General features: G+C 41.8%; 1 protein-coding gene across 2 annotated transcripts in view; it reads right to left on the minus strand.

Moving 5' to 3' along the window:
* Positions 1-220: 220 nt before the first annotated feature.
* Positions 221-26,704, minus strand: part of ece2a (endothelin converting enzyme 2a) — an 83,839-nt gene continuing 57,355 nt past the window's right edge. Inside the window, exons 4-5 of one of the 2 annotated variants that reach the window (XR_004101854.2) lie at positions 1,515-1,873; positions 221-466 (exon numbers count right to left, since the gene is read on the minus strand). Coding sequence is in view for 1 of the 2 variants with exons in the window: in XM_031281246.2 (XP_031137106.1) it covers positions 1,577-1,873 (297 nt within the window). In the remaining variant the exon portion in view is untranslated. Of the gene's footprint in view, positions 467-1,445; positions 1,874-26,704 lie in introns of those variants that run through there. The other variant, XM_031281246.2, reaches the window with a different exon arrangement.

Genomic DNA, 26,704 nt, shown 5'->3' on the forward strand with positions numbered 1-26,704 from the left:
GTTTAGGGGCTCTAAAACTCCAGAGCAGTGTGAATGCGAGGTGTAAACGTAGCAAAAGATATTCGTTTTTATTTTTTTTAGATTCTTTTTTTGGGCATTTTTAGGCCTTTATTTATAGAGGACAGCTGAAGACATGAAAGGGGAGAGAGATGGGGGGAATGACATGCAGCAAAGGGCCGCAGGTCGGAGTCGAACCCTCGGCTGCTGCGTCAAGGAGTAAACCTATATATATTCTCCACCAGGTGTGCCACCCCGGCGCCGATATTCGTTTTTAAACCAAAACGTAGCAATGTAAACGTAGCCTAAATGAACATCTATGCCCAGACCATAACATAACCATAACATACATAGTAGCCAATTCTTACCTAATCACATAAAAACGGTGAAGTAGACATTTTGAGTAACAGGGGATGTTTCTGTTGTATTCGCGAGGGTGAAATTTGAGTTTCTGAAGTCATTATCGCAGTATACAGAGGTGGAAAAAGTACTAAAATATTGTACTCAAGTAAAAGTACCAATACTTTGATGAAATATTACTCAAGTACAAGTGAAATTACCTATCTGAAAAATTACTCAAGTAAAAGTAATTCATTTAAAATGTACTTTAAGTAAAAGTTACTTAGTTACATTAAAAAAAAAACTGTAAAACGGGGCGAGGGGATCTCGCCCATGTAGTAAAAATAGGACAAGGGGTCAGAAATCCAAAACTATTTTATTTTTAATTAAAGAAAAATCTATACAAATGTATAAACATCTATAAAAATGTATACACATTTAATAACATAACACACGTCACACATGACATTAGATGTATGTGAATTAATTCAGCCAGTGTCCTACATACATTGTCCTACGGGTTGATAGTGCTAGACAAAAATTAGCAATGCCACAAAACATGTTGTTTTGCTAATTGGCAATTTGCTATTAGTCATTTGTTTGAAGTACCAATGCACAAATACTTTCCAAAACATGCTTCCGCAGATTAGATGTGGAGTTATTGAATGCTGCCAGTTCAGTCACCTTTGGCAGGAACATCTGGCATTGCATGGTAATACTATTGGCCCTCTTGAATTTAAATGAAAAACAGTCTTTCAAATGTGGCAAAGGATTGTCGTCGTTTTGGGCAGCAGAATTCGATGTTTCAGCTAGCATTTCTACTGAAACAGTCTCTGAACCGTCGTCGCTCGCCTGATCCACCTCCATCTCGTTCTCATTCTCCTACAGAAAGACTTGGCGCCTGGTAGGCAGCCTAGATGCTGGTTATTTGTCACTGTAGTGGTTCCGGGCGCGATCTTTTTTCTTCCTTTTGGTTTTCATTAGGCAAAGTTGTTTTTTTTACTCAGTAACGGACGGGATTTGTAATGTAGCGAAATACAATACTTCACTCAAAACTTAATCAAGTACATTTTAAATTACCGATTTTAAAAACTACTTGAAAAATACAAAATACACAACAAAACTACTGCAACGTGAGTAAATGTATTTCGTTACTTTCCACCTCTGGCAGTATAGAGCTTACTTTTAAATCTCAGGGTTAGTGTATTCCTAAGATTCCTTCAGATAATCCAGTTAACTATTAAATTAAATCAATATTAGACAGGAAGTCTTCCTCATCATCATCATCTTGTGTTGTGGCGACCCTGGTAGGTGGGGATTTGGTGTCCTCCAGTAGCTTTTTCTCCAGAGCTGCATCTTCTGGGCTAAGCTCCTCTCCTTTGGTCATTACATACACAAAATATTGAAAGCCTTCTCCATAGCTGTACTTCCTAATTGACCAGTTGTACTCTGTGCGAGCATAGAGGCGTTTCCTGAAGAAGGGTTGGGCGAAGGTTACGGAGACAAACCGTCCTCCAGGCTTCAGGCAGCGACTGATCTGGGAGAAGAATAAGAAATTAGGAGAGGAAAAGTATTAGAAGTATTTACCACCAAGACTCACTCCATTTTAATTCCCACCATCAATAGCAGCCACTTCTACCGCTACCTGAGCAGCCAGAGTTGTTGAATCATTTGTTATCATCACAGTATCTTCGCCAAGATCAATTATACGCTTGATAACTTAAAGCTGATAACGCATCAGCAGCAAAGGTTTTAGGCATTTTAGGTAGTTTTCCTTAAGGAAAGGCAGTGCTGTGGGAGATGCAATGTTCCAAATTAAATCCAAATCTGAGTCACAAAAACTCTGATAGACGGACACTTCTGCCAAATACCAAGTTCTCTCAAATTGGCATCTCCCCAATTTTTATTTTTTTCGCCCAGCATGTTTCCTTTGCTTAGGGTGGCACCTAAATCATAGCTGCAGCTGTCCCGGTGGTCCTGCTCCACGCCCTGCTATGCCCTGTTATACCCCGCTACACTCTGCAGTGCCCTGCTACGTCCTGGTATGCTCTGCTGTGCCCTGCTACGTCCTGTAACACCCTGCTATGCCATGAACTACTACAACTACTATTTCTGGTCATTGTTCCATTATCTTTATTGTGACTATTATTGCCACTGTTTATCACACCCCCAACCGGCACCATCAGACCAAGAGCCTGGGTCTGTCCGAGGTTTCTCCCTAAAAGAAGTTTTTCTCATCGCAGAGGTTTCTTCCTAAAAGGAGTTTTTCCTCGCCACTGTCGCACTAAATGCTTGCTCTTGGGGGAATTACTGAAATTGTTGGGTCTTTGTAAATAATAAAGTGTGGTCTAGACCTACTCTACCTGTAAAGTGTCCTGAGATAACTCGTTATGATTTGATACTATAAATAAAATTGAATTGAATTACTGTAAGCCAGAGCAAACGTTAAGCACCGAGCTTTTCAGTCCACAGAGCTGGCTGTGCAGCCATGCAGTCTGATAACACGGTTTGACAGCACGAAAACTGTGAGGGTCCCTTCATATGAATAATTGTTGTTTTGGGTCCATTAACACTCCAGTGTGTTGATCCTTCGTGTGAGATACACGTGTGCATCAGGACACATAAGCTTCAGAGGAATGCAGTGCTCAGGCAAACAAGAGTATACACACACACACACACACACAATGTGAAAACTGACACAAACACAAGCATGCAGAGACACATTTAGTTTCTCCAGAGACAGAAGTGTGTGTGTGTGGGAGTGAAGGGACAGAGTCTTGCAGAGCAGTGAGCAACACATATTTTGTATTTCATACCTCAAACATGCAAACTGAATCAACGTATTGTTCTAATGCATTGCTAGAGGATGACTGCAGATGTCATTGGCAGGCAGGGCACATTAGCAGAGAGACAAAAGGTGATACCTCGGATTATCACGGTCGGATAAAATTACTTTACTGTGGCCGACAACAAAAAGAAACATATGGCAACGTGCGGCTTAAAAACCACAGACAAAGATGTAATGACTTTCAACATTTGAGGCAATGTGAGTTGAGGCTAACAATGTTCTCTGACCGGCTATGGCTTAAGCTAATATTAGGTAGCATTTAGTGGTACCATTTGAAAATATAAAAAAAAAAAAAAATGAATAAGCCTTCAACACTGTTATTGTGGTAGAAAAATTGTTGTATTCAAGATTTGGTAGCTGAAAATGTTGTCTTTTAAAATCAGATGTTTCTAATGTTTTCTAATGAACTTGACTTGGAACTGGTTGGACTTGACTTGGAACTTTACAGCTAAGACTTGAGACTAACAAAGCGATTGTTTAATTTTGAAATGTTATATTAGCAATCAACACCATATCGACATTATTGTTCCAAGGGATCGGTTAACTAAATATAAACGTAAGAAACTGTTCTGGAGACATCATTGATGGTGCAGTGGATAAGACACATGCCTTTAGTGTGGGAGACCTGGGTTCGAATCCCACTGTGATACATCAACCAATGTGTCCCTGAGTAAGACACTTAACCCCTAATTGCTCCAGAGGCATGCAATCTCTGATACATAGCAATTGTAAGTCGCTTTGGATAAAAAGCGTCAGCTAAATAACATGTAATGTAATCATTTATAAGCTAATTCATGAGGCCCTAATGCCATACACAGGACATGGATGTATGAGAAGCTGCTGCATGGTGTCTACGGACGGCTGGGCTTTGAACACAAAGGGAACTAGTGTTGAGCTCACGTGTGACTGTGGTGAAAGCTGGGATGGTAATTTCATCCAGCCAGGACAGAGTAGTTGTGGTCTGTACCGTGAAGCCCCTCCCCCCCCTCCACCCTACACTGTCCTGGGGTCTTTGGAGAGAGGAGTCACTCTGAGACGAGCACGTGTATTCGGCTCTTCTCACATGATTCATCTCCACCAGCAAGTAGACTGAACATGAATTATTCACTCTCCACTGTGACATGGAGGAGAAGCAAGAGGAAGAGTGGAGGGATCAGTGAATGTGTGGTGAAATGGGTAATATAATGCACAGCAATGGTGGGAAAAGGCGTTGGGTGATTTAGATTAGGGAGTACCTGACAAAAACATGGCAGAGTTGAAAGAATTAAGAGTTGAAGCCATGAGTCACAAAAAAATGGAGCGGATTACTGTTCCAAATCATATAGCCAGGTGTTGTTTGTCAAGAAATAGCTCCACAGTGAAACTATATGTACATATACCTTCTTTTCCTTTTCTATTTGACAGCTTTAGGCTAAGTGTTACCCTACTTCAAATGTTTGTGCTAAAGTAGCCTAAACAAGTGCTGGACTGCCCCCTTTTTTATATTAAACCATCCAGTACCATATTTGTGCTATAAAACAAAATACTTAGTAGCTCAGTAGAACTGCATAGATGGGACTTTTTCTTGTTTTTTTTTTACCCTTACATTAAGTTTTTTTTTCAATATCAGTTAAAAAACACATCAATTTCAAAACTAACTATGAAAAAGGTGATTGCATCGTTCCCTTTTTCCTAAAAAAAAAAAAAAAAAAAGATAGTTTCCTCAGAAGGCCAGGTCTTATGTCAGATTGCTGGAACTTAAAAAAGTCAAAGAAAGGTTACAGGTGGAGCCCTCCGGAGGCTTTGGTGAGTGAGTAAAGCAGGGGTGGGAGCTAACAAAGTGCATCATTCTGACTTCACCCCTTCAGCCATTATTCATGACACTCAGATGTATGGGTGCAGTGTAACTCCAGAGCCTTTATGTCCCCGGTGATCGGAGGACTGAGGTCACTGCAACCCAAGACGACGCTGAAGTATAGCAAACAGCTTGGCTATAGCCGTGACTGCTCGGAAGCTAGGCTGGCGTTGTAGGACAGCTTGAACTGTAAATTCTGTTATGCTTAAGACCATTTTAACCAAACTGACACAGAGTCACACATCACCCCATCCCACTTTGTGTGTTTGCAGGATACATTACTGACGGAGATTCTCACGCTCAACATGGGCACGCATGTATGCATTTCACAGGAAATCCTCATGAGGAGGAGGATGATGCATTGTGTGTGGTGAGTCATATTCATACACATTTTGAATGTATATCAGCAGGCGTACTACGACAACAGATGTAAATCCTCCACCCACTGCTCTGAAACAAGGGTTTCATTTAGTGTCTATTGTAGAGTCTCTCACCTGAATCAGAGAGTTCTAGCCAGACTAGTTATGCTGTTATAGTTTTAGACTGTCGGGGGACATCCTTTGACACACTGAGTTTCTCTTTCCTCTCTCTTTCCATCTGTGTGCATCCTTGTCCAAAAAATGCTTGTTACTAACGCAGCTCTGGGGAGCTTATTCCCCGGAGTTCTTATGTGTTTCTTTTGCCCAGCATGTTTCCCTGGACTAGGGTGGCACCTAAATCATAGTTGCAGCTGTCCCAGTGGTCCTGCTCCGCGCCCTGCTATGCCCTGTTATACCCCGCTATGTCCTGCTACGCCCTGCTATGCTCTGCTGTACCCTACTACATCCTGTAACGCTCTGCAGTGCCCTGCTATGCCAGGACTACAACTATCATTTCTGGTCATTTTTCCATATCTTTATTGTGACTAAAATTGCCAATGTCAGACACCGCCTACCAAGAGCCTGGGTCTGTCCGAGGTTTCTCCCTAAAAGGAAGTTTTTCTCACCACCCTAGGTTTCTTCCTAAAAGGAGTTTTTCCTCACCACTGTCGCACTAAATGCTTGCTCTTGGGGGAATTACTGGAATTGTTGGGTCTTTGTAAATAATAGAGTGTGGTCTAGACCTACTCTATCTGTAAAGTGTCCTGAGAAAACTCTTGTTATGATTTGATACTATAAATAAAATTGAATTGAATTGAATCAACAAGTAGAGGAGGGCTCACTGGCTGTTACACCCAAACACTGGAGTAAGGAAACAGCATCCCCAAAACACTGAGTCAGTTTTCAACATCCACTCGGAGTCTGACATCTGTAAGCCAATCCTAAGTGGGCCACAGGGCTTCTCCAAGATGACAGAGGAAACCACTTTGTTAGCGCCCATCTTCACACACTCACACTCCACTGAAACCATTCCTCAACATGCACGCACGCACGCACGCACGCGCGCGCGCGCGCACACACACACACACACACACACACACACACACACACACACACACACACACACACACACACACACACACACACACACACACACACACACACACACACACACACACACACACACACACACACTCCTGAATTATTCAGTGCCGTGGCAGAAGCAGGTGTCAGAGTGAGCTGACCTGTCTTGAGTGTACTGAAACAAAAAAAGAGATCTGGAGTTCAGACCCCCACAAGGAATTTGAGGTAATTCCACTGCCATTTTAAGATGTTTAACAATATTTTGATATGAATCATTCTATTCATTTGTATATGAAAGAGTGATACTATTAATCCATGGGTCAATCAAGATTTTAGTGAATTATCAGAATATTGTCTCCTGTCTTTTTCTGGGCTCGATATTAGTGCTTGCCCTGTGGCAAGTAAACTATGTGTTCGGGCAAGTGGAATGCCTCATGCAGTTGTCCCATCGGACAAGTGAAAAATAAATGTAAGAGCAGCTGCTCAGCGACAGACGTGTAACGCGTCCTAACCTAGTCGCACAAAAAGAAAGGCCAGCAACGGCACAGGAGAAAGGCAACGGGGAAACAGCGTGTAGAGCCAGAATATATTCACAAATTATTCAAATCTAACGCAGTGAGTTAAAGGGAAACTTGTCAACCAATTCTGTGTCTGCAACGCGTGCCATCCGGCGGACTTACAGCGGGGGAAATAAGTATTGACATTGACATATTAACATTTTTCCCAGTAAATATATTTCCGATGGGGCTATTGGAATGCCATTTTCACCAGATGTCAGTAACAACCCAAGTAATCCACACATACAAAGAAATCAAAACATGTATGTCCATGACAAAAGTTATGTGTAATAAAGTGGAATGATAATGGGAATACATATTGAACACATGAAGAAAAAGTGATGTAAAAAGGCATGGGAAGCCAGTAAACCAGCTGAAATCTGTCAGTATTTAGGAAGCAATCCTGCCCCCTATTAGTGCAAATTAATATCAACTGGATTATTCCTAATTGATGGCCTATAAAAAGGTTTCTCATTACCAAGGTGTCACTCAAGAAGCATTTCATGATGGGTAAAAGCAAAGAGCTGTCCCAAGACCTTCGCAAGCTTATTGTAGAAAAACATACGGATGGCATTGGTTACAGACGAATATCTAAACTTCTGAAAGTTCCAGTGAGCACTGTTGGGGCCATTATCTGGAAGTGGAAAGAACATCATTTCACCATTAACCGGCCACGACCAGGTGCACCTCGCAGGATTTCTGACGGAGGAGTCCATAGAATACTTAGAAGAGTTGTCGAAGAACCAAGGACCACTCACAGAGATCTTCAGAAAGACCTGGAAAAAGCAGGTACAGTTGTTTCAAAGAAAACAATTAGTAATGCACTCAACCGCCATGGCCTCTATACACCACCGCTCAAGAAAAGACACGTGGAAGCTCGCTTAAAGTTTGCTGCACAACATCTGGACAAGCCAATGACATACTGGGAGAATATAATCTGGTCAGATGAGACCAAAATTGAACTCTTTGGCTGTCATAGCGTACACCATGTTTGGAGGAGAAATGGCACTGCACATCACCCTAAAAAAACACCATACCAACAGTGAAGTTTGGAGGTGGGAGCATCATGGTGTTGGGCTGTTTTTCAGCATCTGGCACTGGCAGACTTCATATAATTGAAGAAAGGATGAATGGAGAAATGTACCGTGACATTCTTGATAAGAATCTGCTGCCATCCACAAGGATGCTGAAGATGAAACGAGGGTGGACATTTCAGCAAGACAATGATCCCAAACACACAGCCAAGGAAACTCTATTGGTTTCAGAGACAGAAAATCAAGTTGTTAGAATGGCCCAGTCAATCCTGACTTGAATCCAATTGAAAACCTCTGGAAAGAAGAGGTTCATAGAAGATGCCCCAGGAACCTTCAAGATTTGAAAACAGTTTGTGTGGAAGAATGGGCAAAAATCACAGCTGAGCCATTTGTGCAACTAGTTTCTTCATACAGGAGGCGTCTTGAAGCTGTCAAAGGCTTTTCTACTAAGTATTAAATTAATTTCAGCAAGTGTGTTCAATACTTTTCCCCTGTGTCATTTCACTTTATTACACACAACTTAATTTATGGATTTATTTGTTTTGATGTATGTGTGGATTACTTGTATGTGTGGATTACTTGGGTTGTTCAATACTTATTTTCCCCACTGTATGCTGGCAGGTAAATGGGAAGTTCCAGGGCGCTGCATCTAGCATTACTGCCCACTTGGCAGTGACAAGTTTCGTGTTAATTTTGACCTTGTCTAACTTTGCCAGACCTTCCTCCACAGCACTCTGGAGGGGGGTCTGGCTAGTCCACACAGCTGTCTGGATTTACCCTGCAGAGATCTGAGGAGCAGTTGATCATAGTCCTCATAAATCCACCGGAGTTTAAAATTAGAACACAAAGAAAACGGAAGGTAACTGACATCTGGCTGAAAAGAAGGACATCCGGCAGGAATTTTCGACGGCAACGGAGCGATCCCCGAAGTGGAATGTTATGGATATAGACTAATTTCGACCAAACCAGAGGTAGTGATTGTTGGAACAGTGGAAAGACTAAACAAGACAGTTTTCGTCGGTGAGGGGGGTGTAAAAGTACAACATTCTAGAGGCTCATGATAACAGCAAAAGGCACCAGCACTGCACAATAGCTGAAAAGGCCAAGAAGTGCCTGTTCCTCCAGTAATTGAAGAAATAAGTTGTAAGAATTGTCCCAGCTATGTAATTGTTACCTGCTAATTGTCCATTTTGTATATTGTTTAGAATCGTCCAAGCTATGTAATTGTTTTGTATATTAATCAATTATAATAATTGTCCAAATCCCTGTTGATTGTATTTATTTTTAATAGGCCTACATTTTCCATTTCGGACAAGTAAGCTTCATGTCAAGCCCTTTTTGTGATCACCCCATTAAGAATTAATTTTGTAGACATGACCAAAACAGTCTTTGTCAAGGGAGAAACAAATGAACTTGTCTAAACCTTTGAAATAACTTTGTATATGTCAGTCCAAATCCCTGCCTGACCTTTCCGCCTTACTCGGAGAGAAGATAAGTTGTCGATCCAGGGAGAATGACATTTCTTCTGCTCCGCAGGCTCTCATTCTCCAGGTGTGTGTCCTCAATTTCTCCTATTCATTGCTTTGTCTTCCTGTCCTCACTGGACTACAATAATAATATTCATCCCTCTTTTATCTCCATTCTCTCCTCTCTGAGATCAGGTTCGCCTCAGGATACTGTTCATGAGAGATGGCTGATTATCAACAGGGACAGGGTGGCAGGTGGTCACATCTTCCTCTGTGATATCACTCTGCAGGACCTTCAGTTTACACAATCTGGGTTCATCTGAGATTGAAAAGGTATGTTTGATCAACACTGATCTATTCATAATGGCACAGATGCTTGAGAAAAAAAAGAAAGAACATTAATAAGAAACTGAGCATGAGCGTTCATTCATGACCTGGAATTTGGTAGTAAGTATTAGAGGAGGTAAAAAAAAAATAAAAAATCATAACTCAAGGTTCACTTACCATCTTTTTATTTGAGCTTTAAAGCACATTTCACGGCCTTAATCTCAACTTCAACTCTTTGCTTTCGAAGACCACGGCGTCTCCACTTTCTCATGTTTCTCCTTGTTTTAAAGCTACTGTATAGCGTGTAGTTTCTGTCGCCCCCATGAGGAATTCTAAGTAATGACAACAACACTGTCGGCGCATCCACATGACGCAAGCCTTCAGTGATCGCGCACCTGCTTCTAATACATTACAAAACCCATTACTAACCTGTTCAAGAGCAGTTAGGTGACATCCCTGTCTGACCTCAGTCCCTTTTCTTTTTTTCAGCAATCTCCAACTAGGAAAAGCCACACCAATTGTTATCTGGTTTGTCTTCGCCGTCTGTCACTTTCCTTTTTTGGGGATTTTAGTTCTTCTGCTGAACGTGTAAGTCTTTTCTTAGCAGTACAATCACCGACTGAAACATTTTGTGGGCACTTCTTCCGGTTTTCCGCCATGCCTTCACCTGTTGCAGCAGTACTCTTTGTCTCCAAAGCTGAATGCTGCGGTTGTCCTTTTTCAGAGGTGACGTAAAGCGCATCACTTCACTTGAGCTTCTGCGCCCGAATGTCACCGGACTGCACCATTTAGTTAACATAGCCATACTGAGAAATCCAGAGAGAGTTTGGTGGAGCTTAATTAGCTTTGTATCAACTCATTTGGCAATGGCTTGAATGTAACGGACGTTCACATATAAAATAGTTCCGCACTATAGCTTTAATTATTATATTATACTATAGATAATACTGTGCAATTCCATTACTGTGCAATATCTGTATATTGTGCAATATCATTACTCTCATCTCATTATCTATTACTATTATGATCACCATTATTGGGCAATATTCAAATAATGTGCAATAAACCACACTGCATATCACACTGTACATAAAGTCGTATATATTTTTTTAGAATTTTAGAACTGTGCACCTTACCCCCCTTTTTTGCACTACTTATTTTATTTCATGTTAGATTTATTTTATGTACATGTTGGCATTGGAAAAGGAGTTGCTTTTAATCTCATAGACATGTGTATAGTGACAATAAAAGACATTCTATTCTATTTAAGTTCACCTGGTGTGAGCTAACTCTCGATCACATGCTAAGTAGTCTCACATTGCCATACCGATCTCCACAGAGCTGTGCCAGCGCTGGAGTATGGCCTGGCTACACAGCTTATCTATTCTGGGATAAGGGAAAAAAATGCATGTATTTCTTTACACCAATCACAAACGCCCTGGGCGGCGCTAAGAACCGGATGCAGCGACCGTGCCCTTGCAAAATAGATAGCAGAGAGGGAGGGACAACCGGCATGTGAGAGAAGTGCATAATGTCAGGCTTTATCCCAGCAATGTACATCCGTTGAGCCAGACTACACGTTAAGTGGCTGGTTTCAAAAAAGTCAAGGACGGCAAGCTATGACTGACCAGGGTCAGGGACCAGTCTGCTATGCTTCTCAATCAAGTCACAATAAGAGTTCATAACTTATGATCACCACAATATGACACAGTGACCATCTGAGAAGACAAAACATATCTGGTGGTCCATCCTGGCATTACATATCCTTCAGCCAAACATGGTAAAACCAAAACACTGTTGCTTGCTGACTAAAAAGTTATTATGGTTTTGTCCATTCTGAACCAATGATGGAGGCTTTAGTGGGGGATTAGTGAGAGGTGGATCCTCCATGTACATTTGTGTGTGTGTGTGTGTGTGTGTGTGTGTGTGTGTGTGTGTGTGTTTGTGTGGGTGAGGCAGAGCTGATCAGTGGGTAGAGACAACAGAGTGCTATCTCCGGTCAGCAGACTCGTACGTACCACAGCCTACACAGACACACAGACACACATACAAAAGAAAGCACACACACGCTTGTGCCCACAAACACACATGCATGGCTATGCAGTCTGTGCAGCCCTCAAATGTGCATGTACGAACACATACTAGAACTGGGGCAGAAAGAAAGGGAGGAGGAGGTGTACTTTTTATTTAGGTCATATTTTCATATCATATTTTATAAATTTCCTCCTATCTTCTCGGTGGTTGTTTACTGGTCTCTTGCAGCTCTGCAGACCCCCTCGCTGCAGCCCACCGCCATCCCGGAAGGAATGTGCAGTTGAAATCAACCGCTTCTCTTCCTTTCCATTTCACAAAACGTGAACACGTCTTGAGAAAAACAGAGAAACGAAGAGAGTGTGGGTGAGAGGAACAAGGAGAATAAAGGAGGGGTGGTGAGAGAATGAAGATAGAAAGGGGGGAGGGGGGGTGAGAGAACAAGGTCTCAACGCAGGCCCCCTAACAAAGCAGATCTGCTCTTCCCTCCAGGGATGCAACAGCCTGCTTTGCTTCCTTCATCCCTCCATCCCTGTTTTATCCCTCCCTTTCTCTTCTTCTTTCTCCAAGCTCCTGCCTTCAAGAGCCAAATGTGCACACGCTATAGTCACTAGCTATAAGGCACCATCTGCCCTGAAGAAACAAGTATAAATTTGCCTGAGCGAGTGGGCTGTTGCTGCACAAGCAAAGCATCTTCCTCGGGAACATGTTTTAAAAGGAAAAATTGAAAATTGAAAATAAAATACCTTCCAAAATATATTATTTAACAATGATAGCGGTTTGCTTTTCAGTCTAGGTGTTCCATATGCACAAGAGCAAAACATAATAAACGGGCATTATTGTGATCACACATATTCATTTACACAGACACATCATCCCACTGAAAGTATTTGACAGTACTTGGCACAGTAATGAATAACAGGGAAAACATGAGTGTAGGATTCTTTCTCTCCACCCTCCAACTCCCTGCCTCCCTCATTCTGCCAACCCACCTTTCCTCCCCCGAATTTCCTCTCTGCTATCCTCCTCCCCTCACCCAGCTCACCCCCATCACCTCCGCCCACCCACTGCACAGATAAATTATACATCAGAGACCTTCTCTCCTTTTCCCTTCTCTCCCTCAGCATCTAGCCACCCTTGCATTGCTATAGGACAAAAGATGGCCCGTTTGTTGCTCGAGTGAACATTATAGAAAAAGCTGACACTGATTTAAAAAGGAGATTTGGAGGCTCGATAGCTTCTTGAATATCTGTTCTGATATAATTCAACTTGTGTGGGCTGGTGGAGGCTCGTGCTACCTAGGAAGAGAACAACATCCTGCCTTTCAAGTAGGCGCATCCCTCCCTCTCACACCTCGCGTTGTCATGGAGACAAAAGTTTATCTCTGGTCACGGTAACGTATTTAGGTCAGAACGGGACACCTCTCAAGAAAAAAAACACTAGGCGGCAGAACAGTGAAACTCACGCCTTCGTTAGATGACAAGATGCCAAAAAAGTTTGGATAACAAGCAGCACTGATATGAGAAAACAGCTTAAACTACACAAAACTACGCTGAATGTTTACAGTGGAAACAAACATCAACATTTCACTGGAATTTGAGTCTGCCGACGAGCCTGACTGTCTGACAGAAAAGTCTTTCTCAGCAGCCGAATTATCGGTTTGACTAGGTAAATGCAGGAGTTCAATAAAGACAAGGAATTACTATTTTTTGACAATAAACGTAGCTCGGAACTGGGTCACTGCTGATCTGTTTACAAAGTGCTTTTTTTAACGAAGAAAACAGAGCTGTGCCTTGGTCATTTCCCTTAAAATGAGGCAAACTCTTGTCTTCAGGCAAATTTATAACAGTGTGCCAATGCTGTGAGATGCAATGTTAGTGTGTGTGTGTGTGTGTGTGTGTGTGTGTGTGTGTGTGTGTCCATGTCAGTACGTGGACCCCTGTCTAACTTATCAGCATCTTCACATTTAGCTGCAACATTCTCCCCTTATGGCAATCCGGTACACTGAGTTAAAATTAAAACCTCCCTTTCTTCTCTTTTCATCAAAAATAACCGTCTCTGGCTTTTATCTCTCCTTTCTTCTTTATCTCTCCCACTCCCTCTCACAGCCTCCTCACCCGTTCTGCCTTCCATTTCCATTGGGGACCAGAGAGAGGTTTGCTTTAATTACTGAACTACTTTTCACACCGGCAGAGAAAGACAGAGACACACTTCAGACACCCACACCCGCCCACTGTCATGCTCCCAGCATCCTTGCACTACTTTTAATGCCTAGACTCCGAAGCCTGTGTCTGTGTGTGTGAGCATTTTGCTTATGTTTCATTTTGTAAAAACTTTCCACATCCACGGTCACTACTTTATAGCAGTCACAGATACAAAGCAGCCTTTCCCTGTGAATAAATATGCTAAATTAATTAAGCAATGATTGCTATTCTTGGTGCAGTATGATGAAAAAATGTATACTTTGTGAAAAACTTTGTACTAATAGGAAGGCACAGAGTCAGCAAATGTCTAATTAATAAACTCATCTGCTTTTCAGAACTGTTAAAAAAAATCTTAAAACTCAGAGGAATATAAGTCAAAGCAAAACGTAAGCGGCTGGTACAGTGACACGTTTGGCTTCGAAGCAGGAAGAGTAAAAGGAGGGAGGGTGTTCCCCTCTTTTTGGCTCGCTCCCCTTCCCTCCCTCTGCGCCTCTGTTTCCTCAGGCTCTAAATTTGACGCTTAAAGCCCAGGACACTTATTACACTTATCAAGCCCTCGCTTGCACTTATATGTAATTATCCATTAAGTTCTTGTGGGTAGACTTGCATCAGCAGCGACTGGGTAATTAGTTTATTGTAGCCATTCTCTATTAAGCAACACTTGCAGCTTACAACTTACAACACAGCTACTTTACATGATTAGTTTTTAACCATAAACTGCCACTCCATATTAAACAACTTGGACGGAAATGGAAGAAATCAATCAATAGAGACAGACATTGTGGACAGATCAACAGCCAAAAGAGAAACAAGTACTTCAATAAAGTCTTTGGCGAGCCGGAGATAAAGCGTTTGGCAGCAGCTGGAGATGGAGGGAGACACAGTAAGAGAAGCAGAGGAGGAGGGAGGCAGAAAGGAAAGTAAAATGGGCCAGTGTGTCTGGCTGCTGAAGGGGTCTCCCGCGGGACGGGGAAGGGGGGGACAGGACAGCCTGGTGGAGATTCCAGCAGCACACTAACACAGTCCTGTCCATTCACTGGGTCAGTAGCACGGGGAAGCCACTAAAAACTGAAACCAACTAAATGTTACATGACACAAAACTAACACCGGAACCACTGTGATACTTTGAAAGCAGCTCTGAGGAAGTTCTTTGGGAACGTTGGCTGTGTTGGTCTCACTTTATCTCTCTCTCTTTTTAAACTACATAACTTGTCCATGAACATTGCAACTAATATCTTACCCTCATCATAGTATTGTAGTATTACAACGGGCCCCAGTGTTTCCTACAGGGCTGTCACTTGAAATTTATTTGCCCGGGCGTGGTAAAAAGTAAATACAAAAATCTGTTTGAATTCCAAGTGCGCTAGTGAAGCTGTACACAAGTTGTAGCAGCCATGAGTTCTGTGTTTGACCAATCTGAGCCATTCATCCCTGCAAACTCAGCACCAGGAACTGGCCTCTTCTTGGCCTCTGGAAAGGTTTTTCTTCTCTATTGGCCTTATGTGTTACTTGTAGGGCTGTAGTCAACCAAAGGAAATCTGGACGACTAAAATTCTTCTGTACCTACTCTTCAACAAGAGGGGGGTGGGGGGTCAAGGCAAATACCACAAATACCAACCGTCATATCTTAGATGTACAAGTGCTGAACAACAACGAAGGGGAAATGAATACTGCTGGCCACATAGACTGGCAGGTCTCTCCTCTCTGCCTACGTGCTTCAGCCTTCCCTTCATCCAGAGCAAGGGCCAGAGCAAGTGCTCTACCTTGTGCCAACCTTTTTACTTCCGTGGATATTCTGTACCAGACGCTACCAAAGCGTCTCAGCCAACATGACATCATGACTTTGTGTAAACATACACGCCACTTTCCTAAAGCCAAGAGGCGTGTTATCTGTACGCATTTTCAGCTGTCCGCGTGTATGTTTACGTTGTATACAGCGGACTGCATTCTGCAACGTCTTTCTAAAGCCACGTGGCTTGTGGGGGTTGGGTTGAAAAGAAAAAACGGTTTGGATTAGGAAAAGAAGAACGGGGATGAGTATAGGTTGAAAAGAAGAAACGGTTGGGTTTAGAAAAAGAACAAACGTGGAAAGAAAACACACAAGGGACACAAAGGAAACGCCAGACACGGGACGCGATCCCTGCTCTCCTGGGTGAAAGTCCTGTGTTTTACCCATCTGTCACCCCAACCAACCTCCTCGTGCGGATTTTCGGCCTTTCATATGGCGTCAATTCACATGCAAACGCAAGGTAACGTAGGTCAATGGAGGCCAAACGGCGTTGATAAACACGCGAAATAGCGAGTATGCGTCTTTATAACACGCAAATCATGGCATATGAATTGGCGTGTCATACATACGCCACTTCATGAGATCAGTCTGTCTCAGCCAAAAAACGCTACGCCTCCAAAGTGCTTTCAAACGCTCCTAGCTGGGCGTTTTCAGCTGGGAGAAAACGCATTGGTGGACACACGGCCTAAAAAAAAAACTTTAGCAATTGTCCGACCAATGTCCGAATTTGGTCCGACAAGAGCATATCGACCATCCAATCGACCATAATGTGTCAGCGGTAGTTACTTTGTAAGACACAAAATGTATCAGCCATTGTTCCAGAAGCCCAGAGAGACTCTTCCCACACAGGTCTCAACCCACTGGAGACCTTTCAGTGACTCATCCCACAACAAACCAAAAGTGGGTCTCCTTTGCTTTGCTTTCCTTCACTTGCTTGGCTAATCAAAAAAAAACAACACATCTAGCATCCAATTATTATGGAGAGGCACATTTACTCCTGAGTGCAGCAAGTAAATTGTGCAGCAAATAAATTGTCTTAACCTTTGTCAGTTTCCCACTGGAAAGGGAGAAAGAGGAGGAGCAAGGCAACACTCTGGCCTGCTGAGGGAAACCAATTCATTTGAGATGGTGCTTGTCAGAGAAATTACAGTAACAGGCCAATTTATCATGTTTGGCCAGAGAACACTGGTACATTCACTCTGTCCTTCACTGGTTCACATACAGTACTGGTTTCTTTTGAAGCTCCACAGAGCACAACATGACTAGTCAAGATGGTTTTCTAGTGTCAGTTTGTTGCTGTATGCAAGTTAGTAAAACTAATTTACCGAGTGAATTAGAGGTACACTACACTAGACTGCTGCAAACGGAGGCGGCCAGTTTCCATAACAACCTGAAAAAAATATACATAAAAAACAACTTCAGCTAATTTATTCTTGAAGTTTAGGTGCAAGAAAGCAAGTCTGCTCATCTACGTGTGCTATTGATATACATAACATATAACTGCAGGCTAAGTTGATTGTTCCTAAAGCTAAACTTGATGCTAATTCTCATCACCACACCTCCTACATGTACATTTGTTGCTGTCACATACCTCCTGTTTAGACTGTCGGCTGTTTCTCCATTCAGAAGTAATGTAACATCAGCGGTTTGGCAGAGTGCCTGTGAATGATCGTCTATTGCCAGGCTATAAACCAATATATTATTTTGTAACAATAAAACATAAATTCCAGATCGGGATCAATGTTACATATGTATACATTTGAAATAAGGACCAAGAAGATTAACACACAAACACTTGCCCATATTAGATTTGTTGTCGAGGCTAGTTATGTCATCAGGTTAATTTCTTGGTGCTTGAGCCTAGAGAAAAGCCCCAAATATTAGCAACAGAAATGTTAAGGCTAGCAGCTGTGTATTTTTGTGTAACAACACAGATGGAGTTATTAGTTTCAAAGGATGCAAGCTTTCCATTGGTCAGCATGCAGTACATTCTGGACTTGTTGTACAGCAGGCTTTATTCACAGGAGAATGAACTGTACAGTACAGCATTTAGTAATCTGCTCTTGTTCAAGTATTAATGTTTCACCAGTGCTTGATTACATACTGTGTATGCTAAACTACCTGACAGTGTCAATCACGCTTGCAAGGATTTGCTAGTGACAACTGTTTTTCACAGGTTTCAGTGCACTGCACACTGATGTAAAAAAGCTTCTGCTGTCATTTTGGCAAACATAACGCAGACTTGATGTTCTATGTGATAGATTTCACAACTCAATTAAGTTTGTCAACTCGTGTGAATGGATTTTATTGCAGCATGCAAATGAATGGAAAGCAGTTATTGCCTGGAAGGCTGTACTCAAAAATAATGACAGAAGTGGGCTGGGATTGTCTCCACACAGCTCTTAAGAGACCATTCCCCAACTCGTCAAAAACCGATGCTTTGTCATGGCCCTTGGTGTCTGATAACAACGCACAGGGCACTCACATGCACTCACATGCACAGACCGGCTTTTAAAACAAGAACAGAAAAGCTCAGATTACAGTGTGACTTCATTCTCTGCTTAGGATGCCAGTTCTCCGCAAAAACTTTACATGCAAATATTTGTTTACTGCTATATCAATGTTCTGAATGTACAGTACAGCCCCTTTAACACACAACAGTAGCAGTCATTTGTATCAAATGGGCTAAGACAACCAGAGTCACAGGTTTGGTCTTTTAAAAGGTTTATCTCTCAGTCAAGAAAAAAAAAAAGTGTGAATTCAGCTGTTGACACGTAATAGAATGTCTCCAAACTCCCGGCCTATACAAGAGCGTAGGATAAAGTGTGTCAAAACCAAAAATTGCCCTCTATCTGGGCAAACTGCAATTATCTTCCATCTCAGTGCCGATGTGCTGTAAGACAGCACTCTTGTTATTCCCAGTTATACTGCCAAAATTATAAAGCAGCACTTGCTCTTCACACAAAACCAGGCCAAGACTCATTAAACACTAGATCATAAAACTGTTCTTTAACTGTGCTTCTACTGTCTCATTATACAGCCAAGTATTAGAGCTTTCGCAGTCAGAGCTGCAGACTCAGGGGAACAAGTGATGGGTTTGAGCCCAGTGTAGTGTGACTGTACTGTATGTGAGTTAGGGAGAGGAGGAACTAGATCTACATTAAAGCAGTAAGGACTAGAGAGAAAGGGACAGAACATGGTAGTTGCAGACTATAAGACAAAGAAAAATAGATGTATTCCTTACTGGGCTTGCTTACCCCGTGACACGTGTGGGCGCGCAGGGACCTTTAACATATTTATTTCCCTCACAGTAATTATTTACTTGTAGTTTATCCAACTGATATATGTGGATATCTACCTGTCATGATTGAAGACTGGAGAGGAGGCTTTTAAAATTCACAAGTTGTGTCTAACAAAAATGACAATATACTCAAACCAAAATACAAAAAAACAATATTAAACTGAGGCAAAATAACAGCAAACTAACAAAATGGCAACCTCACAGCAAGCTGCCAAGATTCCTCCTTTCTTCTCCTGATGCCGTTTTAACTCAGAACCCCCCCCCCCCCTTAATTGGAACCTACCACTTGCACAGGTGATTATAAGGTGAGCTAACCTGAGCAAACAACAGTAACACTTAAGTTTCTCAAAACATCATTACAATTGGATAGATCAGTTACTGCCAACATTACTATGTATACATATATGTGCACCCACTACAATAGGCACCCCAAATATTATAAACATGTCATTACTGCAGCACTCTTACCTATTGTTCTTCACCTTAGGATTGCCCAGCCCCTCCCTACAGAAAGGACCTAATGAGGCAAACCTGCACCCACTCTCCCTGATTAAGCTGGTGAGCAGCTGAGCTACCCCCCACATCACAGGCTGAACCATAGCAAACACTATTAACCCATAAAACCTGTTGAACAGGCCTATGTCAAATAATAAAGTAACAAATTAAAACAATAACCTACAACATTACAGTGAAATTAAGAATTAAGCACACACAAAACAGTATTAATTTTGGGAACAGGGCCTAGTGAAAAGGGAGAAAGGCAGCCTTTTCACACTACCCCATATCAGGCCATAACACACTGACCTACAAGCCATAGAAAGTAGCAGCGAAAGAGCATTCCCAATGCAGTAGCCAACAAAACCATTTATAAATAAAACAATTAAAAGGTAATCTCTGTCAACAAAGCTGTTGCATCGAGATGTACTGTCCTGGCATCTGGCCAATGAGGGCGTCTGAACAGCGTACGGCAAACAAACATTTACTGGAAGGTGGAAGGCCCCAGAAGAGAGTTGGCTCCATTCTGACACCTCATACTGATGACTCTCCTGGCAATGCCAAACCAACAGTACAGTAGTCTGGACAGCTGCTGTTCAACAACACCTCGTTGGTGTCATTAAAGACGCCTGTGATTGTTATTAATATCCTGACAAGAAGAGTAGATGGATGGATGAAGTTGGTGAGGGATGCCAACATTGATTGACTGGCTGGCTGGCTGTTGCAGCTCTGATGTGTTTTCCTACTTCTACCTGGTTGGACTGGACTCCCACAGTGAGTGGAGAGTAGCAATCACTGTAGGAGTTGATGTTGAAGTGACTGGAGTGGGACTGAGTCAGCGGCGATGAGGCTTTAATGCAAATTTAACAGACAGAGGAATTCCCCGACTGTTGTACTGCAGCATCAGGACTGACTGAGTGCATGGTGAAAAAGAACTATAAAAACACACAAATGCACACATTTTAATTATTACTTCATTTAAGTCAAGTGCTTAAGTTTTAGAGTATGAACTGCTGTGGAATGCACCCCAGCATCCCCACATGGTAAATCAGCAGCGCCCTACATTTAAACAAACCAGTGTGTGCAGATATATGCAGCTAGATTGGTCAGCACACAAGTCCCCACAGTAGATTCCTATGCAGTATCCAAAGGGCTCATTTCTTAGTTTATTTTGGTAAGGGAATTTGGCTTACGCTGCTTTTCCCAATTTATGTTGTTTTGCCAAGGGTCTCTACAACCCAGGTGGTGAATGAGCCATTAGTCAAAATGGACACACTTATGAACACCCAGGTTGAATCATATGGACATTTCCCTTCAAGGGCAACACACACTGAATATATGGATGTGTGTATGAGGAGTGTCAAAACCACTTAATAAATAATCAAAAATAATAATAAAAACCTGAGGCAATCATTATCATCTATTCATACAACAACACAATGGCAACACAATCATTTATACCCTGCAACTGGAAGGGGTGTGTGTGTTGTTTGTTTGTTAAAAACAAGAAACTGCTGAGATGTGACCTAAATGTGTTCAGCTTTCATTGCAACAACTCTTTAGATGCTAAAAAAAAAAAAAGTGTTGCTGACTGCTTCTTATTATCAACCAGGTATGAATCCGGTTTATTTTGGGATACAACAGTGCTGACACTGAAGATGCATGTGAGGCCTAAATACAGATGTTTGGATTTAGGCTAAAATTCCCAAAACATAGGTTTTAACTCAGCATCACAGTCACAACTTGTTCACTGTTGGATTTTCTTTTCCGTCTTTCACTCCTTTTTCAAATTCAAAGAAAAAAAACAAGGAAGACCACTGCTGCTGCTGCTGGCTGCTTGCCGTGTGACTGTAAATGCTTTCTCTCCACAGCTGTGCTATTCTAACAGGCAGATCAGTATTCCAGCTACATTTTGATTACTTATGGAACTTTGTAAACTCTGTCCTCTCTTGAGCAAAACAAGACCAAACTGGGATATGCTTCTAGCAACTGGAGACTTTTCTTTCAGTCACTGCCCTTTACTTCTGAACAGCTCCTCTGGACTAAGGAGATCAATATGATCATGTGTGGCATAATGCTAAAATCCATAAAGTCATCATCGGAGTATGTAGATCTATTCTGCTCAGTTCAATGTTATTGCAGACTAAATGTTCACTGTACTGTAACGTATTATGTCAAGCAAGTTTTAATTTTTAACTGTGAGATGATTAGAGCTTCACTCAAGTGAATAAAACCCATTGGCTGCCCGGAAGGTAAGAAAAACAATAAACATAGTTTGGGTAATGGTTAGTAGCAATGGAAAGCAAGTATACATACATTATAGTTAATAGGCTTAAACATGCAAAAACATGTAAGTAGCATATTGTGAAATATGCCTTAAGTGCTGTTTACTACATACTTTCAGTGTTGCATGTTAGCCGGATTTCTATGGACAGTAATGACAAACATCATCAAGAGTGCTTTCCCAGAGCTAATCCCAAAGGGGACTGAACATCTTGCCACCGGCATCATAGCTGGAGAGAGTAACACTGCACATCAAAGTCTGAAACAACTCCAAAAAAAAATAAATCAACAGCTGACAAGCTGAGTGCTTCAAAATGCTTCGAAAAATAAAACCCCCTCATTTCTATTTACGGCTTCTGGCCCATCTAGTTAATAACCACAACAAACAATCAAATGCTCACTGCTGTGAGCTGCTTTGTCCAACCCTAAAATGTCACATCCAATTCAACAGACACTCAATAGTGCCCTTACTCTGCGCTAAGTACTGGTGAACTGTTGCCATTATTTTGGAGCTATTTTTGTGGCAGCAGTAGATCCTGCAGGCAGAATATGCAGCCTGTAGACTGTTTCAGCAGCGTCTAGTCACGTGTCCCAAACCAGGTCAGCTAAAGCATTAGAGGGGTGGGCTGAAGCTCGCCTCACACCCTCCATCCTGTGATCTAAAGTACTGCTTTGACTGGGAAAAAGAAGATGGAACTTTTTCATGCTTTACTGTGTAGTTCTGATATGATCTGAATACAGTTTTAGAGGAACATGCAGCTGACTCGTTGGTGTGTATCATTTTAGCATGACAGCACATCAAAACAGTAGTAGCAAGAGCTGATCCCACGTAACACGGTCGCTCCATCGCTGTGTCGCACCTTCTGTTTATTTGTGCTCTGCTTATCTGTCACTCTTTTTTTTCAGTCCCTCTGTCTGTCCCTCCATCTCTCTTCGTCTGAGTGACGACTGGATGAGCAACTTGGATTCAAGAAGCTGTGATTGTTTTGTGAAAATTCAGCGTGGCCCTAGGCTGTTGTTTTTCATAATTAAGGACTGGAGCGACAATCTGGCTACAAACACAACAGACAGGGACGTTCACACAAACGCCGGGCTGTTCCAAAATAGCCATACTGTACATGTCACAGCAAACTGATCACATACAGTAGTCCCAAAGTGGAGGCATTTAAAAGCCTTATAAAACTGTTCTGAATACGCAAGCCGAGAAAACATCCCATCCCCTGCCCTCCCATCCCTTTACACGTGAGTAGCTTCGTCTTCTGAAAACTCGGCTGTTATCTCTTCTTTTCCGTCTATTTCTAAATTTGAAGTGACACAAAAGCCAAGTCCACTTTTTGCCCCGTTTTCTGTATAATTGCATTGGCAAGTGGTACAGCTATTTCAAGCCCTTGAATATCTCTCTGTATACACAATGCAGAGAGACACCAAATTGAAGATTTCATAGGATGCGAGAAAGCGAGAGAGGGAGGAGAAAAGCAAAATATCACAGATTATGGAGGGACACAAGTGGGTCAGCATATAAATTCAGAGATTAGATGTTTCGGACAAATGTCAGGTGAACACACGGACATGGTGTGTATCCTTTCAAACGCTGTATTAATGAAGATTCATCAGGAATCTTAAAAGTAAATGTGGTATGTTCAACAGCCTGATTTTAAGCTAAAATCCAACATGTCAAGATTTAATTTCAAGATTTTTACCGTTGAACATATGGAGAATGATGAGATTTGGATGATTAAAATGGCTGAAATACTCAAGTTTATTCAAATTGCATGAATGTATACATTCATTATTAATATAATAAGAATTTCTCAGTGGATTTAAAATGCATATTTAAAAGGTTAAAATCAAACCCACAGTTTCCATCTCTATTTCGGTAAACAGAAGGCGGACAAAACAAACTTTCCCTTTTCCGAACACCTCTCGCCTGGCGATGGCACGATGGGATGCACTGCACTGTCACCTAGTTTCCATGGTAACCTGTTGCTATGGAAACAGGCCCTGGATCAGACTCGGGAGTGGGGTGGTGGAGATTTTGTTGCTGGAGAGGCAGAGGGAGGTGAGGATAGAGAAGCAAAAATAAATAAATAAAAAAAATAAAACGGGGAGAGGAGAGAGAAAACAAAATGGATAGAAAGTAAAGTGGAGGAGCTCCAAAGTATTATCCAAAAATCAACACAACTCGCTAGTCACCAGAATTTTAGGGTACAGTTCACTCTAAACTACATCCTCTGATCAGAGCCGGCTGGTTTATTACTGGGATTTTTTGGGGATTCGAGTGTTTCATAGTGAACGTGATCCCACATTGGAGAAAAGGAGGGAGAAGCCTCATTGACATTCATCTCACTCGTCTGTTGGTCTCGTACAGCAAACATTACATAAGCACTGTGATGGCTGATGGCTGGCACTACAGCCAAACACAGAGTAACAGGCTTTCTTCTCTGCATGTTCTTTTTTTTTTTTTATCTTTGTGAGGACCAATTTGAATTTTAGACATTACGGGCGAGGACATTTCGAACTCCCCTCATTTGTTTATGATATACGAGTGTTGAGGGTCAAGGTTAGACTTAGTTTAGTTACAGGTTCACAGCGTTCGTGTTATGCATGTAGTGATGATGATTTGAGGTCGACAGAGGGAATAAAAATGAGAGTCCTCATTAGAAAATCACAAGAGTTTGTGTGCATGTGTTTATGTGTTTGAATGCATGCTTTGATGTGTGAATCAAGTTCCAAAACACTGTCGGAAGGTATGTGAATTACCTTTTTTAAAATATCAGCCAATAGCCATGTAGCAAAAGACACAAACACACTCAACCACATAGGATATGAGTAAAGAGAGGGAAAGAGGGAAAGTGGGAAAGTGGCAAACCGCTTAATTTGTTTGTTTCTGAGAGGCAGCATAAATTCAAGCCTAACACACTCATTTGCAGATGTTCAGATAAAAAGGCAGTTTCCCAGAAATTACACACCGACCAGCCTTTGGAATACATTTGATTTCCCGTAATGTCTTCCTGCGCACTCACCGCCCCCTTCTTAGCTCCATCTAGCTCTCTAATCTCTCCCTGGCTGAAGTTGGACTGCAGCCTGCTGGGTTAGTCTATTTAACTGCTGTCACATAGAGAGCCTTGGAGCATGTTGTGTACTAGTCAGTGACAGACAATATGGGCAGCAACTGGCAGGGAGCACCATAGGACAGATGGATGCACAAACACACACACACACACACACACACACACACACACACAGATGCACACTTATTCACTTAGTGTGAGGCTGATTCACTCAATCGTTCTAACAAACTGTACCTGAGAGTTCTGTCGGACTTTCTTCGTTATGGCAGCTACACAAACACAAGTGTGTGTGGAATATAAACAAAGCTGATAGCAAAGATGTGCAAACAGGAAGTGAGTTATCAACTTCATACGCAAAGAAAAAACATGCTACCCCCTTTGCCTTTTTTCACCATGACACTGTTACTATTCAAAATAATTTTAATACTTTTACTTTTAGAGTACGTACGTGTGTTGCCCCATGAACATAGACATGCAGGGTTGGACTTTGATGACATCATAGCAAATCTGAATCCAATATGGAATCCCTTATCTAAACGCTACAATTTTTAGTGGTAGCCCGATTAATGTTTACAATGTAGATACAATCTCAAAATCAGACATTAAAAGGAAATGTTTGACATTTTGGGACATTTTACTGGGGGGTTATGTGCCTGACTATTTCTTGTTTGGGACCAGTCACTTTCTAGAGTCTCCTCTCGTTGCCAGGCAACAGGTCCTGACAAAGAAATAGTCAGGCACATAACCCCCCCCAAATGGTGATTTGTCATTTTTGTACAGATTAAACAAACGAGATACAACATGTTCATTAGTGAGCTTTGGAGGTGCTTGTAGTTTACCTTTGCACAGAGCCAGGCTAGCTGTTTCCCCCGTGTTCAGTCTTTGTGCTAAGCTAAGTTAGCCATCTGCTGGCTGTAGCTTCATATTTTCTGTGAAAGGTATCAATCTTCTCAGCTCTCGGCAAGAATGTGAATAAGCCCATTTCTCAAATCGTCAAACTTTTCCTTATTTGTTACAAGTTCCTCTATATACTGGAGGCCTTGATTTAGAACTAATATATTGCTGAGCTTAAAATATTGATGTGGCATAAAAGTTTAACTGTGATATTCTCCTGAGATTTATGGGATGCATAGCAAAAAAGGAGATGAGCAGAGGGAACATCTGATGGTTAAACCAAGAGAGGAAGAGAAATGAGACAAATTGTACTCTATGAATTGTCACAGTTGCCTCAGGCATTACTGTTTTCTGTGGTGGACTGGAAAAAAGGTTTGCAATGACTTCAGTCTGACGGAACTGACGGAGGCGATTCAATTCATTGATTGGGAGTATTACACAACTCCACTTCTGTCCAATAAAACATACAACCCACACTACCCCCTGAAACAGCATCCAAAAGTGATACTGGACATCTCTGTGATCTGTTTGTAGCAAACGGACATCTCTTCATCTATCTATCTCATCGTATGTTGATGATCTATGTTTGCGATCTGATGACAGTGTGATTTTAAACTGTGAAGAAAAAGGTTGTCTTCGTAAACTTGTGAGGAGGCCATAAAGGTTCAAACGTAAGTCAGCCATCTGTAAGAGGAGACAATCAGAACATGAATTCACTTTTGGAGTTAATGAGGCCTTGAAATACAATACATTCATTTAAAACATGCAATTAAACGCTTAATATCCAAGTTC

This window comes from Sander lucioperca, chromosome 9 (genome assembly GCF_008315115.2).
Source record: "Sander lucioperca isolate FBNREF2018 chromosome 9, SLUC_FBN_1.2, whole genome shotgun sequence".
Lineage (NCBI taxonomy): Eukaryota > Metazoa > Chordata > Actinopteri > Perciformes > Percidae > Sander > Sander lucioperca.